The sequence below is a fragment of the Cinclus cinclus genome, chromosome 15 (genome assembly GCF_963662255.1).
Source record: "Cinclus cinclus chromosome 15, bCinCin1.1, whole genome shotgun sequence".
In the NCBI taxonomy this organism is placed as follows: Eukaryota; Metazoa; Chordata; class Aves; order Passeriformes; family Cinclidae; genus Cinclus; species Cinclus cinclus.
Window position 1 is genome coordinate 3,824,812 of NC_085060.1, and position 16,544 is coordinate 3,841,355.

Here is a 16,544-nt window from a genome sequence, read left to right on the forward strand (position 1 = left end):
ACCACCTCCTATTTATGCCCACTGCCACTACCAGGCAAGGAAAGGCAAGGAATGCATAAGGCAGCATCTTATAGCTGTCCTTGGGCATTTCAGGGACAATAGGGAAACACACCTTGGCCACCTTGCTTTTTTCTTCCAGACCAGGACACACAGTCCAAGAAAAGCTGGTCCCACCCCCACTGAGGAAACCAAACACTTCATTCAAGAGCATGGACATGCACTTCCACCTTCTAACAACTCAGGGACTGACATGAACCGTTGCACTTCATAGCAACTTTCTTGACAGCTGCTATCATGCCTTAGCACCCAAGTTTTGGAGAGTTTCCCCTCACTCCAGGAATCTCTCACCAGTGGCTGTCACTTCCATTTAGATGACAACTCCCACTCTATCCTTCATATGGCCACTGGAGTCCCCTTTCTCCATGAATCCTGCCTCCCAGAAATGCCTGTGTGCTCGCTTCCCACTGCTGGCAGCAGCCTTTAGGTTGAGTAACATGGGCTCTCCAAGACAGGAAACAGATAATCGCTTAAGCAACCATCACGTGCAGGTGTGTTATCTTCTGACTACAATACAATCGGGATTTCTTGATTTGTTCTTCTGTGATTAAGCACTTTGATTAAAATCCCTTTAAAAGGCTATGCTTTTTCTTAGTCACAGTATACAAGAGTACAGCATGGTATTTGAAATTAAATAATGGTTTAGAAAACAGGCCAGTTTGTTCCAGTCACTTAAGTTTTTGTGAAATTTGTCACGATTACTAGAAACAGCACTCGGTGCAGCAGATGTAATACAGCCATACTGTCCACCCCAAAGTCCACAGGCCAAAGCCACCACTGCCTACACCAATCTACAAAGGCCATCACATCAGCCAGTATTTTATAAGCAAAACCAGATTCCCTTACAATTCAGTGAGTGCTCTCAATCATTACGAAGATGTGAAGAGGCATCTTCACATAATCTCCATCCTCCAGCTCCATTTCCAGTACAAGAAAGTTGCCCTTCAGGGTGAACTCTGTATTGCATTCCCAGCATCTGCTAACAGCAGATGTCCTACTCCAGAAATGCTCCTCTCTACAGGGAAGCTGTCCTGGAGCCTGTCCCCACAATCTACCGCACTCTGGTTGTTGCCCATGTGAAACTTCACTGCTGTGCTTGGCCTTCCTCCTTCAAGGAGAATGCCAAGAGGAGCCAGAGCAGTTGGGACAGGGGAAGGCAGCTGAGGCCTGTTACACCATGTGCCAGGAGCAACCACAGGCATGGAGCTGTCCCTCACCTCTCTCAGCTGTCCCAGCTAATGGCACCTGCCTAATGGTGCAGGTATCAAACCCAGTGGTTGCTCCCAGGCCTTCGGTCCCCAGGGCAGTACAGCTGTTTGTAAAAAGGGGCCTATGGCCAAGTGCAGGGGCAATTCAGGGAGAAGTCACTGGCCCCCATTCCAGAACACCTCTTGGAAACACAGTAAAGGAATCCCAGATATTGGCAGGGATTTTACAAAAGCCAGGTTAAAAACTGTTCTGTTAAATGGTTCTGAAAGGAACACCTCCCTGCTGAGCTGATGTCCTCACAGCTCCCACCCCAAGAGAAAACACATTAAAAAAAGCAAGGGATGAACCCAATTACTTTAATATGGTCCGTAACGATGAGTAGAATGATGCTCAGAACTGGATCACCTGGCCCTGTAAGAAGCAAGAGACAAGAATGAGTTTATTCACCACTGAGTGCTACCCCCCTTTCTCAGCCACTCACAGAATACAAGCTCACCTTTCTCTTCTTGTCTCCTCCCAGCTCAAAGTGCTTGCACCTCTTAATTGCCAGCATCCTCTTGGACCTGCAGTTGGGCTCCACACACTCCAGCCTCAGCACAATCTTCTTGGTGGTCTTGGCCTGGGAGGAGGAGCACAGGGTGTTTCAATAAATCATACATCTCCAAGCAGACAAACTGTTGCTCTCAGGGAGAGAGAGCTTGTTCCCTCGCACTCCTGAACATTCCGTTTGTTCCCAAAGTGCAGAGAGAGACTACAAGCACAGTTAAGAGTTCCTCCACTGAAAACAAGAAGGAACTTTTAAGGATCAGTATCTTCACAAAAAAAGGCACTGGCAAAAGCATTCAGTGGGCAGAGCTGGTTCCTGCAGGGATCAGCCATGCTGGAAAAGTCTGTTCCACCGAACAGAGCAAGAAACATACACTTTTACACTGTGGGAGCACAGACCAGCAGTGCTCAGGAGAAATCCAGAAGAAAGCTGTGCAAAAGAAACATCTGGAAGTAACAGGACTGGCAAATTTTCTCTGGAAGGAGCAGTGACACAACAGGCTCAATGCAGACCTGCAGCTACTCTGAAATTGGATGAAACCTGGACGACTGAAGAGGGAAGAACCCAAAGCTGGGAGGCTGCTGTAGCAGCTGGACAGGGCTGTAACCACCAGCTAAAAAGCTCAGCCAATCATCTATATAATGCTGACTGGGAAAAAACAGAAATGGAAATTGCAGGGAATTGTTCCCAACTGCACAGGTAGTGCCAGCAATGCAGCTGCTTGGTGTATCCTGGTTGCAGAAGCATCTTCTGTGAGGTCTCCCCACTTCCTGGGACAAAGTCAAGTTGAAGATCCACTGCCTCATTATTTTATTTGTGCTGGAAGGCTTCCTGTACACATCCAGCAGGACACCAGGGCTTCCCAGCAACAATCCAAGCAGCTCTACTAGCATAACTGAACATTTCACACAAAGTAACAAATCCATCCACTGGGTTTTGCTTCCCTGCTGTAAATACCACACCAAGAAAGCAGACAGCTCCTCTCCCTTTGCCAAGCCCTTCCCCTTTGGCAAGCAGTGAAGGAAACATTCCCTACACTGCAAATATCCTTCCCAGAAAGACCCCACTCCCTTGAAGCAAAGGTGAGAACCTGCTCTGCAAACACAGCCCAAATCACCCTGCAAATGAGGAGCATCTCCATGAGACAGGACAGCGAGGAGATGAGCCATGTACTTGATGGCAGCTTACAAGGGAGATGGAGGACTTTTTTTAAAAGAGCACAGAGTGACAGGGCAGTGGGAAATGGCTTCACACTAACAAGAGATTTAGATTTAGAATAGGAAGAAATTCTTCCTCTTGAGGGTGGGGAGGCCCTGGCACAGGTTTCCCAGAGATGCTGTGGCTGCCCCATCCCTGGAAGTGTCCAAGGCCAGGCTGGATGGAACAACCTGGGATAGTGGAAGGTGGCCCTGCCCATGGCAGGGAACTGGAACAAGATGACCTTTAAGATCCCTTCCAACCCAACCCATTCTGTGATGAGGAGGGGACACCTGCACTGCCAGCAGAGTTGCTCTAGCACAGCCAGAGCAGAGCACTGAGGAATCCTCCCTCAGCTGGGCATGTGGGTTGCCAAGGAAGTTTCCTGTTCCTGAGGAGCAACACTCACCTTTTTACGGAAGATGGGCTTTGTCTGGCCCCCATATCCACTCTGCTTCCGATCATAGCGCCTTTTTCCTGTGGGAAAAACAGCTCTGGTCAGGCAACAACCTAGGAGATGCTACAAGCACAACTGGCACTTCCCAAATCTCAGCAGAGCTCAGCCTATCTCTGCACAGCCCAGCAGAACAGTGCCTCCCTTCTCCAGCAGCCTTGTGCTCGGCCCAAGGGCACAGCTCTTGTGCTGCCCTGAAAGTGGAAGCTCTTCCTCTCTGTGCAGCCAATAGACACACAAGGTCCTGGGACTTGATTTATTCAGAGTTCTGTGCAGAGAAGGGTGCTACACAGTAAATCCTCAAAGCCAGCACACAGAAATATTTATACAATCCTTTCAAGTGATATTTGCCTAATTCATCCACATCACTACTGGTGGCACTACCACTGGACTCACTTTCTTTCACCTCAACTTGAAGGGCCAGCACATTTTAAACTCATTTAAACTCACCCTGCTCAGTAGGCAGGGCTCTCCTTTGGGCTTTCCAGCCTGCTCCAGTTGTGCTTTCACAGCCAGCTAGGTTTCACCCAGACCACTAATTAATTCCCCAATTAATTAAACATTTCTACACTACAACCATCTGAAACTCCTTTGGGCTGACACATCTTTAATCTTTCTCCCTTTGTCTTACTGTTTTACTTCCCTTTATTGTACACCACATCCTTTAGGTCAAGCTGTCCTCCCCAGCCATACAAATGTTCCCAATCTATACCACCCCTGCAGGGCGCACGACACCCGGACCGCCCGCAGCAGCCCCGGAGCGAGCCCGTCCTCACCCTGCGCGTAGAGCGAGTCCTTCCCCTTCTTGTACTGCGTGACCTTGTGCGGCTGGTGCTTCCCGCATTTCTTGCAGTAGGTCCGGCGGGTTTTCGGTACGTTCACCTGGAGGACAAGCGGAGAAGCCCGTCAAGGCCGCGGCGCATACGCCACATCCCGCTCCGAAGGCCCCGCTCCCCCCCTTCCCCTTCCCTCGGGCCCTACGCTGCCATCCGGGCATGGAGAAGCCCCCGCGCCGGCCCGGCCGCCCAGCACGCACCCATCACAGCGAAGGGAGCCCGGCGCGGCGCAGCCCCGGAGCGGATGCCGGCGGATGGAGCCCAACCTAGCTCCAGCACTCACCATCTTGGCGGCGGCGGCGGCCCGGAGAGGAAGCGCTGACCGGAAGCGGAAGTGAATGTGAGCTGGGAACCATAGAGAGGAGCGTGCAGGGCGGGCTCAGGGCACAGCTCCCCCTGGCGGTGGGCGATAGCTATGGGCGGGAGGCTGGGGGTGTGACCGGGGTGGGGGCCTGTGGGATCTGCCGGGTGCAGGTGACGTCCAGGTGTTTGAAAGACAAATTATGTGTCCATAGAGTTGCCTTAAGGTTGTTAAGGTTTAGGGCTTGATGTGTTTCACTGATCTCAGACCTGGGTGGAAGTTAACAGGGATTGGGAAGAAGGATTTACCACTGATAGTGGGCACAGAGAATGCACAATTTAGGAGCATGGGGACAGCTGGCAGATCTCTCAAGACAAGGATGTAACTAGCAAAGCTAACTCAACAACTGTGCTGAATCAGCTCTGAGTAGACAAGAGAGATTCCAGCACCGGAAGATCACACCGCCAGCTCACGGAGCACTGACTGGAGAAACCACTGACCCAAATGAAGAGGAAGACTGAACATGTGGCCTAATTAACATAAGAAATGAGGGAATCATTTAACACTACAAGATAGATTACTAATGAATGATGTAATCTGTAGCCAATGAAAATTAATATTTTCATTTCCTAAAATGTATAAACAGTGACAAAGTTTTGACAGTTGCTCTGCTGGCTTTGTGAATTTGCCACCAAAACCTCTTTCCACACAGAACTGTAAATAAAAATATCTCGGTTCTGTGTGGGGATCAGCCCCATGCACATCGAGTGAAAGAACCCATTTTGGGACAACACAGGGATGGTCAGCCAACTCAGCACTGCCCACAGCCCAGGGCAGGCTCTGGCCACGGCCGGTGGCCCGGTGACCCCATAGCAATGGCACAGCTGCCTGCAGGAGGAAACACAAATGCTGCCTCTGAGTCAGAAAACTAAAAAAGGGGAACCGAAAGGGTGGGGTTGGCCGGCCCCGTCCTTCCTCCCTGCGCACCCTGCAGTCTTTCCTTGTCCCTGCTGCCACAGCCACCCCAACCCGCCAGGGTGGGTGCACCACGGGACCCCAGCTGGCCGGAGCGGCGGCGGGAGGGCTCGGTGAGTGTGGAGGCCTGGGAGCCATGGCATGGGGCAGCACTGGGCTCTGGGGTCCTGGGCACTGGCAGGACCCTGCTGATGTGGCTGTGGGACAGCTCGGGTGGTGGGATGCTCCATGTGGCCTGTGATGGGCTCCTTGAGGGCAGGAGAGCCACGCTGGGCACAGGACACATGGTGTGGGTGAGCCAAGCTGGGAGGGCTCTGCTTTGTCCCACAGCCTGACCAGTTCCAAGCAGGTGGCATCTGACCCTGGTCACCTGGCCATGGGGCTGTGGGGTGCAGCGGGGCTGGGAGGTGGGGTGAGGTTGCCAGGGCTGCAGGCTGAGCTGGAGCAGGGAATCACAGTGGTGCATGGGTGCCAGGGTCCTCAGGAGTGGCCAAGAGCAGGGCTTGGGGTTCTGCCAGTGACTTTGGCCTTTCCTCACCTGTGCTTGTTGCAGTGGTCACTGCTGGGGTACAGCTCTGGGTTTGCTCACAAGTCTCTCCCATGCAGGAGGTTTCCCCCTCTGTCCCTCCTACCCATCATTTTTGACACCCTCAGGGCTCAAGCCCTGCAACATGTGGGCTGTGAAGTTTGTCACTGACATACACTCTGTCACCCTTCCCTCTTGTCCCAGGCATACCAGCCCCACATCAGGCAGCAGTGGCTCAGCTCCTTATCAGGAATCAGGCATAGCCAGAGCTTGTGGAGATGGGATGGCCCTGGGACCATGGTGGGACACAGTGTCCATGAGGCCAGCAGCGTGTGCTGGACATGGTGGTGGTCTCAGAACACTCTGGGCCAAGGTGTGAGCTTGGCAGGAAGTCACACTAGCTGGAGGGGAGGACACAGGACATACTTCCACCCACCCACTCGTCACTCTGCTGTCACAGCCCAGCAGTGGCGGTGAGTGGGGGTGAGCCCCATGGGGCACCCAGTACGCCAAGGACAGGCAAGGACAGAGCAGGTCTGGTAGCACTGCTGGGGACAGGGATGCTGTGCCATGATGGGGCACAACAGCCCTCTGAGACATTCCTTGTCCTTTCCCCTCTGGCAGTTCCATTCAGAGGACACAGTGAGGACGTGTCCCACCTGCCTGGAACTGCTGGCCATGACCCCGCTGCTGTGACTCCAGGTAAAGCTCCAGGGACCTAGCACTGCAGTTGGGATGGGCTCAAGCCCAGGGCCCCTCTGCTCAGCCCCAGTGTCTGTGCCAGGCAGGACAATGGGAGCCCTCCTGCTCTTGGGACACAGGATCAGCAGCCACACTTCATAAGTAGGCAAAATGAGGCACAGGGCTACAGGGTGGATCCGGGGTCACCTTGGGCTCATCTACCACCCTGTCAGCAGTCTGGGGATCAGGGGCCACACCAGCTACCTGCAGGGACCCCAGATCCCTCTTTCTGGGGCCTCAATCAGCACACTCAGGCTGCTGCTTCTTCCAGAAGACTCTGATGACTAATTTTTTAAGTTGGGGTTTTTTTGACCACCCAAACAAGCTGGAAAGGTCCAAGCCATAAGAGCCACAAGGAGGGGAGAGGGAAGCCTGGGAGAGGGAATCCTGCTTGTCCCCAGCCTCTCTAGTGGGGCATGGGCCAGTAATGCAGCAGCAGGGGCTGTGCTGGGAGGGTCTGGGCAATCCCAGCAGATGGGAGGACACCTCTGCTCCTGTCCTCAGGCTGTCACTTGCCCTGGAGAGAGGCACAGTGTGGGGGACTGGGTCCTGGCATCCACCTGATCCCTATTGTGAGTGAGCCAATGTCCATCTCCTGTGTGGGGAGAGTGGATGGAATACTCAGTTGGGGAATAGGGGGGCTGAACCCTCATCTCTGGCCCACTTCTGAGCCTCCCCTTGAGGAGATGGGCTGTGGGGAGCAGGGGAGAAAAATAGCTTATCCCGGGTTACTTTCCAAAGCTGTGCTTATAGGAGGAAAAAAGGGAACAAGGTGTGGGTGAAGGGGAAGCAGGGACTGTAGGTGGTCAGGCAGGAGACAAGGAGCTGGGCTCCAGGGAATCATAGCTCAGCAGTGGCTCCACACAGCTCACTCATTAGCTCCCCAGACTGCAGTCAGGTGCTGGTCACAGCCACAGCTCCAGCCACGTGGCTTTTGGGGTGCTGGGCCCACCTGCAGTTCCTGGGTACAGCATGGAGGGATGGGGTGAGATGCATGGGCTGCTCCAAGACATGGGCCAGAGCAATTTCCAGCCCCTAAAGGCCAGGCAGCAGTGGGAGGAAAGGCTCTCATGAACCCTTTCCTGCCCTGCCCTTCCCCAGAGAGACTCAGGGGAGCCTTGCTGATGGCTGGGGGAGGATTTAACCCTTCTGCCTGCTGGCTGGAGGCAGCCCTTCAAGACTGGCCACCGGCAAGTGCAGCTCACAGGGGAGGAAGGGGGGTTGAGCTCCATCCCTACACTCCTGCAGGCTCCATGGGCACACAGGAGAAGGATGACTCTGGGGCTACTCCATGCTCTGGGTAGCACTGCACTGTGACTTTTCAGGCCAGAACCTACCCAGAGCTTTTCAGGGATTGGTCTCCTGTGGCCACCTCTTGCACGCTGCCAAGTCAGCACGTCCCCAGCACACAGTAGCTGCGGTGGGGCAGGAGGAAACAGCCCACACAGACTCACATGCACAGAGCTGGAGGGGAGGAGCGCCTGGAGGTAGCACAGCTGGCTCTGTGCTCCTCCCTGGGGCTCCAAGATTCCCCCATTTCCCTCCTTCTCCAGCTCTCTGTCCATCTTGCATATCCTGGGCGCCTCTTCAGCAGGAGTAGGAGCCATCTGGGTGGTGTCTTGGTCTGCAGCCTGGTTCCCCCTGCTGTGGGGGTCCCAGCACCCCCTGTTTGCCCTTGGGGCAAGGGAGAGAGTGCACCCGAGTGAGGTCCAGCAGGTTTTGGGCTGAGCAAGTGCCGTGCCAGCATTATCTTGCCCACAGCAACCTGGTGAGCACAGCACGGGGGAGACATGGCCAGTGTCATCCTGGAGAGCATCTTCTTGAAGCGCTCACAACAGAAGAAGAAAACATCTCCCCTCAACTTCAAGAAGCGCTTGTTCCTGCTGACAGAGAGCAAGCTGTCCTACTACGAGTATGACTTTGAGCGGGGGGTGAGTCTGCAGCCACAGGGGCTGTGCCATGCCAGTGTCCGGGGTCACCAGCTGTCCCTTGCCAGCACGTAGCCCAAGGGGGGTTAGACAGGGAGAGGGGTTGGTTTGAGTCTCTCCAGGTCTCCACTTGGTGACCATTTGAACCAAGACTGTCTCTTGCAGCGCCGGGGCAGTAAGAAGGGCTCCGTGGACATTGAGAAGATCACCTGTGTGGAGACAGTGGCACCTGAAAACAACCCTCCCCCTGAGCGACAGGTCCTGGTGAGGAGGGTCCCAGGATCCCTTCATCTGTCCTCCTGTCCCCTCACTGGGGCAGTAGAGAGAGTCCCTGGGGTGGTGGTAGTGGGGAACAGCCCTGCTTGGCGTGGGGGACTCTGTCCATACCACACCAGGGGTTCAGCTTGATGCAGAGCAGGGGGATGTCAAAAAGCTGGGGGCCTGCTCCAGAGGAGATGCCAGCAGCTGAGCAACAGGATGCCAGCAGCTGAGCAATAGGATGCCAGCATCCATCTCTGCCTCTCTCTTCCAGAGGAAAGGGGAGGATTACAACAACATGGAGCAGATCTCAATCATTGAACGGTTCCCCTACCCCTTCCAGGTGAGTTTTCACCGTACCCTCTTTGCTGGTCCACTCTGCCTGGTGACAGGTCCTGAGGGGAGGATCCCACAGGGGCCTGGGGTCAAACATGGCATCACTGCCCCGGTGCCAGGTGTCACTCAGCTGCTTGGGGACTCTCTGCTGCTGTCCACACTGCTTGGGGCAGCCAGGTGAGCATCTCTGAGCCCCGAGCCAGCTCTCTTTAAGATGGAAACCTGCTTCTGAGCTCTGTCCTGCCCCTTTCAGTCCCCTGGTTGATGCTGGAGGGATGCTGGCTGCATTCTCAGCCCCCAGCCCAGCTGCCGGCCCTGCTAGCACCCCCGGCACACCGAAAGTCAGAGAGGGAAGTGGAAAGTCTCGGGGGAGGGGGCTTATTTTAACCTCTTTGTCACGGTCCCGTGAGCACCGTGCGGGGCCAGCAGACACCGGCAGGGCTGGCTCGGGGTGGCCACAAGGCTCGGCTCCCCCCGTGCCTGCCGTGAGAGCCCTGCCCGTGGTCCTGCAGGTGGTCTATGACGAAGGGCCCCTCTACATCTTCTCCCCGACGGAGGAGTTGCGCAAACGCTGGATCCATCAGCTGAAGAGCGGTGAGTGCGGGGGCTCTGCAGCTCCCTTGGGAAGCCAACACGGGCGCTCAGCTGTGCCTGAGCCTGACCCACAGTGCCAGGCTCCCGTGGGCTCGCAGGCTCATGGTTACCCTATCCCATGTCTGAGGAACAGCAAGCTGCTCCTGCCCGGGGCAGGTGGGCACTGTCCCCCTGTGCAGCACCACAGCTGCCTCGGCTGAAGCTCCTTGACTTCTCACAAACTTGCTCCAAAGTAGCTCAAGCAGGCTCAGAAGTCGTTGAGGGCAAGAGGAAAGAACAGATGTGGCCATACAGCTGTGCTGCCTTGGCATATGAGGGCTGAGTGCCCAGTGCTTTAGGAAACATGGACCACAAACCTGCTGGGAGCCAGGGAACATCTTTCCCAAACTGAGCCTTGCTTGGTGATGCTGAGCTACTGCTCAGCTGGGTGGGTTCTCCTTTCTTGAGCTGGGAGTATGTTTGCAGCAGCACTGTGCCGAAGAGCTCCGACCACCCAAAATATTGCTGGTGCTGCCTGTATGTGCCTCCTGTTGCATATGTGTGTGTGTGTGTGTGTGTGTGTGTGTGTGTATGTGTGTGTGTGTTTCTGTGGCTTTGTGCTGGCAGGGTGGGATTAGCTGCTTGAGTTGACACGGGGAAGTTGGCTTGAGTGAGGCGGAAGAGGGGCAGGCTGATAACGGGGAAGTCAGTTATCTCACCAGAGCCCCAGCAGAGCGGCCAGTCCTCTCCCCACTTCCCTGCTAGGGGAGGAGGGTTGCTCTGGCAGCTCAAGCCAGCGTAGAGTCACAGGGAAAGGAGAGAAAATACTGCCTTTCTGCTGACAGGATGTCGTCCTCTTACTCTGCCAAGAGAATGGGCTCTCTGCATCCTATGCCGCTGCTGAGGGCCAGCCCCAGGCTGTTGGCAGTGTTTAGGCACATCCAGTGTTCCCTCTAGCCTGGGGAGAAGTGTGAGGAAGCTGGTCAGCCTGCCTGGCAAGGGAATATTCTCCCTGCAAGGGAAGTCTCTGAGCAGGCACAGGGTAGTGGTAGTACCCTCCTCTCCCCATGGAAAAGCCAGGCACAGCACTGGCCTCCCACCCCACTTCTGGGAAAAAAAAGGACTCAAAAGAGCTGTGAACCATGGGCCAGAGCAGCCTGGGGGTTATTGGATATTTTGGCTGGCAGGAGGACCAGGTCCTTCTGTGACTGGCTTCAAGCGTGTTCATGCCCCTTTGCAGAGCTGCTCAAGAGCTTAAATCAGATCTGAGAGCCAAGCCTGGCCCTTCCCTGGGGCACAGGGACTGCAGAGCCACAGCACTGAAACAAGAGTGGTAAACTGAGGGAAACCTGAACATCAGGGGACAGCAGCACAGCTGAGAGGAAATTATTTAATGCAGCTGAGAGTTTGCATTCAGGGAGCAGAGAGCTCTTGCAGCAGGCTGGGGACGCGGCCCTGGGTCACACACATCTCCCCTCCTCTGCCACAGTGACTCGGTACAACAGCGACCTGGTCCAGAAGTACCACCCCTGCTTCTGGATCGACGGCCAGTACCTGTGCTGCTCCCAGACAGCCAAGAATGCCATGGGCTGCCAGATTCTGGAGAGCAGGAATGGCAGTAAGACACCAGGCACCCTCCCACTGCCTCGTCCCCGCGCCCTGGGGACCACTGCAACACAGAGCCAGGGATCTTTTCTCACCTTAACCCCTCCTCTATTCTGAAGGTTTAAAAGTTGGGCGGTCCCATCGCAAGACAAAGAAGCCCCTTCCCCCGACTCCTGAGGAGGACCAGGTAAAGGCCAACATCAGGGTTTCTCCAAAGTGTTGGAGAAAAGTCTGCCTGGGAAAAGGCAACGTGTTCAGTGATTGCTCAGAGATGTACAGGCCAGGACTTTGCTCTGGGGAGGGAGGTCAAGATGGTGACTTAAGGGAGAAGGAGCTTGAAACAGGGGATGGAGCCCAAGGGCGTACAGGAGAGTCAAATTATCTCAACCCTGAGATTTCCCAGGGCAGCTGAGAGATTAAAGCCCTGATGTAGGCTGGAAGAGTCACAGGTTCAGCTAAAAGGTAAAAAGAAAACACCTTTTCTGGAGATGGGGGAAAATGGTTTGATAAAAAGTCCAGTGAGAGGAAATTTGTGTTCTGGTAGAGATACATGTGGGAGCTGAGACAAACACTATGCTGACCTTGCCTGAGACCACTACCCTCCCAGGCTTGGGAAGGTCTCACATGGTGTGTGTGCAAGCCTGACCGTGTCCCACACTCTCCCTCTCCCTGGGAAGATGGTGATGAAGCCTCTGCCTCCCGAGCCAGCCCCCAGCACAGCCGGGGAGATGAAGAAGGTGGTGGCCCTCTACAACTACGAGCCGATGAATGCACAGGACCTGCAGCTGCAGAAGGGCGAGGAGTACTTCATCCTGGAGGAGAGCCACCTGCCCTGGTGGAAAGCCCTTGACAAGAACGGGTGAGAGCTCCCACTGCCCGTGGCCATGGCTCTGCAGCACTGCCCTGTCCTGGTGCTCAGGCACTGGTGGGCAAACACACCCCTTTGGCACCCCAAGGGTGAGGACAGGCTGCCTGCCCACCTGTGCCTGCCCTGGGGAGGAGGGGGAGGAGGCTGAAACCAGCTGTGGTGTCAGCCCTCCCCAGATGGGTTTGTACCAAAGTTTTTTAGCCTATTTCTACTCAGCCTCCTGAGATAGAAATATCCTTTTCTCTTGGCCTCCTCCATTAGAGTGTGACCAGCCCCCTTTCTCCTGCAGGAGGGAAGGATACATCCCCAGCAACTACGTCACTGAAGCCAGAAATTCCCTGGAGATCTTTGAGTAAGAGAGAGCACAGGGACCTGGCGAGTTGCACTTGGTTGGAGACATTTTCCAATTGGTTGTTGCTCTACACAGCCTGTGAGCCCAGCCTGGCTGGGTCATTGTCCCTCTTCCACATCCTCTGACAGCCTCCAGCCCCTGGCAGCCATCCCTGCCCTGCATCTCTGCCCTGTCCTGGTTGGGCTGGGGAGAGAGGTGGCTGTAGAGATCTCCCTGATGGCTGTGTCCCTGTTCCAGGTGGTACTCAAAGAATATCACTCGGAGCCAAGCGGAGCAGCTGCTGAAACAGGAGGTAAGTGTTGCCCCCGAGGCTGGGTCTGTTCTACACATCAGCCCTCCGTGAGTTGTTCTCACTTTGTGTCCAGCATGGGACCAATCCTGGCTTTGCTGGGAGAGGAATGTTTCCTCAACAGCCCCAGGAACCTTCCCTATCCCAATGTGAGCTTCTCCAGGCAGCCACTTCAGGAGGTGGCCTCCCATGCAGGCACTGGAAGTAGGATTCCTCTGTCTCCGTGCATCCTCTCCAGCCATGCTGTGATCTTCACTCACTTGAAGTTTTGCCTGTTACAGTCACACCTCCCCACAACCACCCAGTGCCCTTTCCCCTTTCTGTTTTAGGGTAAGGAAGGGGGCTTCATTGTCCGAGATTCCACCAGCAAGACAGGGAAATACACTGTCTCTGTCTATGCCAAGTCCTCTGCGTAAGTGGCTCTAAGAACAGCTTGTGCCCCCCTCAGAGGGCCCCTCCAGGCACCCCTCACCCTCTGCCTCTCCTCCCCATGGCACTGACCTCATGTTCTCCCTCTCCAGAGACCCCCAAGGCACGATCCGCCACTATGTCGTCTGCTGCACCCCCCAGAATCAGTATTACCTGGCAGAAAAACACCTCTTCAACAGCATCCCAGAGCTTATCACATACCACCAGCACAACTCTGCAGGTCAGTGTTCTGGAGACAGAGTGAAGCCAACAGTGTTTTCACTGGCACCATGATATCCCCACCCTCCTGCACCAAAGGCAGGAGTTGTGTTCCCTGCTGGAATGTGGCAGGTGGCAATCTCTGCTGCTGTGTTTCAGGGCTCATATCCAGACTGAAGTACCCCGTGTCTCAGCACAAAAAAAGTGCTCCTTCAACAGCTGGCCTTGGCTATGGTAAGCCAGCCTGGGCTACCTTGTAGTTTCCTGGTTGCAGGGTTTGTTTCTGCTAGCAGCAACTTTCTGGGGACAACTGGGATCCTTGCTGTCCCATGGCTCATAGCCTTCCCAGGAACGACTTCCCAAATGCCCTCTGGTCATAGTGTTGACCAAAAGACCCCACAAGCTACCTTGCTCCCATTCCCTGGAGGAACAGATTTCTGATTTTGTGGATGATTTTTCAGGCAGCAAATGCTTGTGACCTTTTCTTGGGCTTGCTAGATGACTGGGAGCACCGTGCAGGGAGGTAACCTGCACCCACATCACACTCACACTGTGTCCTAGGGTCATGGGAGATCGACCCCAAGGACCTGACCTTCCTGAAGGAACTTGGGACGGGGCAGTTTGGTGTGGTGAAGTATGGGAAATGGAGAGGCCAGTACAACGTTGCTATCAAGATGATCAGGGAGGGTTCCATGTCAGAGGACGAGTTTATTGACGAAGCCAAAGTCATGATGTAAGTGGTGAGCACCATGCAGGTCAGTGTTGGATGATCCTTACCAGAATGGCTGCACTCCTGGGAGGTGTGGAGGGACAGTCCTGAGCAGTCCCATACTCTGCAAAATGCATCCAAGATCCCACTGATTTTGTGCTGATTCCTTGGTGAGGTTTTCCACTGCCAGCTGGGCCAGAAACACCTTCCCTTCCCAAACTCTCCTTATTCACAGGCGCTTCCTTTGCTGCCTGGCTTTCTAGATGTTCAGAATTGCCTTTGTTCCCAACACAGGAACCTGTCTCATGAGAAGCTGGTGCAGCTTTATGGGGTCTGCACTAAGCAGCGTCCCATCTTCATCATCACTGAGTACATGGCCAATGGCTGCCTCCTGAACTTCCTGAGGGAAACACGGCAGCGGTTCCAGCCTGCTGAGCTGCTGGAGATGTGCAAGGATGTCTGTGAAGCTATGGAGTACCTGGAATCCAAGCAGTTCCTGCACAGAGACCTGGTAAGGCTGTGGCTGCTTTGTTCAGGCAAAATCCCACCAGGGAAGTCACCACTGCATAAATACATAGGATGCTTGGAGGCCTTGCTTGCTCTTTGCTGAGGACTTTCTAGCTTGCCCCAGTCCAGGTGAACTTGCAGGACAAAGTGAGATGAAGTGTTCAATGGGTGGGGATGAGATGAAGTTCACCTGCTGCAGGGGGATGGAAGAAGGAAGAGTAGGTAGAAGTAACTGTCCCCATCTCTCCATTCACAGGCTGCTCGAAACTGTTTGGTGAATGACCAAGGAATTGTGAAAGTGTCAGATTTTGGTCTTTCCAGGTCTGGTAGATGTGTCTGTGTCACTTTCAGCACCCCATCTCCTCCTTCCATCAATTCTACACTTAAGGCTTTGTCCCCACCACCCTCCAGCTCTGCTTTCCCATTGTCTTCCTGTTTCATCTGCCTGGCTCAACCTTTTGCCTCTCCATTTTCCACCCTCCCTTTCTTACTTCCTCTGACCCTTTCCCCCTCTCTTTGCATCTTGTTTCCCCTACCTCTAGTCTCCTGGCTGCAGCTTTCTCTCCACACCCCCTTTTTGTTGTGCTTCCAAGTCAGCCAATCTCCTCTGCAATCCTGACCAACATACACTTACTGCTGAAACCCATGCAGATCTGCAACCTCTGGTCATTCTGAGCTGCTCATTCCTTTCGGGTTTGGTCAGTTGTGTGGAGGAACAAAATGTGAAATCCATGTGAGGCACCCTGATCCGTTTTCCTGCTGCAGGTACGTGTTAGATGATGAGTACACAAGCTCCATGGGCTCCAAATTTCCAGTGCGGTGGTCTCCCCCTGAAGTGCTGCTGTACAGCAAGTTCAGCAGCAAGTCTGACGTCTGGTCCTTTGGTAAGGGCACAGCATTGATGATTTGGAGACTGGGAACTCCTCTGCAAACCAGCTACAGGTGCTCCAATGCTATGAGCTCTCCCTGCTGTTCCCCCTAAATAGGCGTCCTGATGTGGGAAGTTTACTCCCTGGGAAAGATGCCTTATGAGAGGTTTAACAACAGCGAGACAACTGAGCACGTCATCCAAGGCCTGCGCCTGTACCGGCCGCAGGCGGCCTCGGAGCGGGTCTATGCCATCATGTACAGCTGCTGGCGCGAGGTGCGTGGCTTTCACCCCTGGTCACACCTCTGGCAGGGTGGCAGGGCTCCCCAGGCTATAGCTGGGACAGACATGGACTCCAGCCAGGCTCTGCTCTCGCCCCACAGAAGCCTGAGGAGCGCCCCACCTTCACCGCGCTGCTGGGCAGCATCCTGGACATCGCTGACGAGGAGTGCTGACCGTGGGTACTGCCCGCTGACCCCTGCCCAGCGCTGCCACTGCCCAGCGGGACAGACCCGCACACCGGGTGGTACCACGGCACGGTTGTCACAGACACGGCATGGGCGTGCAGGAGCCTGGGGGACCCCCACGGCCGTGCCCACAGCTCCATCACACGCTCAGAGATTCATCACATCCCCAGAGCTCCATCGCTGCCCTGGAGCTCCATCACACCCCTGGAGCTCCAACACATCCCTGGAACTCCATTGCATCCCTGAAGCTCCATCACATGCTCAGAGCTCCATCACCGCCCGGGGCTCCACCATACCCCGGTCCGGTCCGGTCC

General features: G+C 54.9%; 2 protein-coding genes across 5 annotated transcripts; one reads left to right on the forward strand and one right to left on the reverse strand.

Moving 5' to 3' along the window:
* Positions 1 to 1,608: 1,608 nt before the first annotated feature.
* Positions 1,609 to 4,617, reverse strand: RPL36A (ribosomal protein L36a). Its single transcript, XM_062502701.1, has 5 exons — positions 4,584 to 4,617; positions 4,241 to 4,346; positions 3,420 to 3,487; positions 1,763 to 1,885; positions 1,609 to 1,677 (listed from the first exon to the last, which is right to left on the reverse strand). Exons 1-5 carry the CDS (start codon positions 4,584 to 4,586, stop codon positions 1,657 to 1,659), a joined length of 321 nt encoding a protein of 106 aa, XP_062358685.1. The 5' UTR covers positions 4,587 to 4,617; the 3' UTR covers positions 1,609 to 1,656.
* A 1,009-nt stretch (positions 4,618 to 5,626) lies between these two features.
* Positions 5,627 to 16,516, forward strand: BTK (Bruton tyrosine kinase). Of its 4 annotated transcripts, none has more exons than XM_062502775.1 (20): positions 5,632 to 5,689; positions 6,727 to 6,804; positions 8,397 to 8,774; positions 8,937 to 9,035; positions 9,304 to 9,372; positions 9,878 to 9,959; positions 11,428 to 11,556; positions 11,663 to 11,730; positions 12,221 to 12,402; positions 12,701 to 12,763; positions 13,001 to 13,055; positions 13,382 to 13,464; positions 13,574 to 13,701; positions 13,839 to 13,913; positions 14,241 to 14,412; positions 14,683 to 14,899; positions 15,152 to 15,216; positions 15,661 to 15,779; positions 15,882 to 16,039; positions 16,147 to 16,516. In XM_062502775.1, exons 3-20 carry the CDS (start codon positions 8,634 to 8,636, stop codon positions 16,216 to 16,218), a joined length of 1,977 nt encoding a protein of 658 aa, XP_062358759.1. In that variant the 5' UTR covers positions 5,632 to 5,689; positions 6,727 to 6,804; positions 8,397 to 8,633; the 3' UTR covers positions 16,219 to 16,516. The 4 variants fall into 4 exon arrangements, with proteins under 4 accessions (XP_062358762.1, XP_062358759.1, XP_062358760.1 ...); XM_062502776.1 differs by having other exon boundaries at positions 8,937 to 9,029; XM_062502777.1 differs by having other exon boundaries at positions 8,397 to 8,755.
* Positions 16,517 to 16,544: the final 28 nt, after the last annotated feature.

Bases quoted from the DNA above. Each gene is read 5' to 3' on its own strand.
- RPL36A (XM_062502701.1), bottom strand. The intron at 1,886-3,419 runs GTGAGTGTTGCT...TCCTCCTCCCAG, and splicing joins AGCCCATCTTCCGTAAAAAG to GCCAAGACCACCAAGAAGAT. The intron at 1,678-1,762 runs GTGAGCTTGTAT...TGCTTCTTACAG, and splicing joins GAGGAGACAAGAAGAGAAAG to GGCCAGGTGATCCAGTTCTG.
- BTK (XM_062502775.1), top strand. From the start codon at position 8,634: ATGGCCAGTGTCATCCTGGAGAGCATCTTCTTGAAGCGCTCACAACAG. The intron at 13,056-13,381 runs GTAAGTGTTGCC...TTTCTGTTTTAG, and splicing joins AGCAGCTGCTGAAACAGGAG to GGTAAGGAAGGGGGCTTCAT. The intron at 14,900-15,151 runs GTAAGGCTGTGG...CTCCATTCACAG, and splicing joins AGTTCCTGCACAGAGACCTG to GCTGCTCGAAACTGTTTGGT.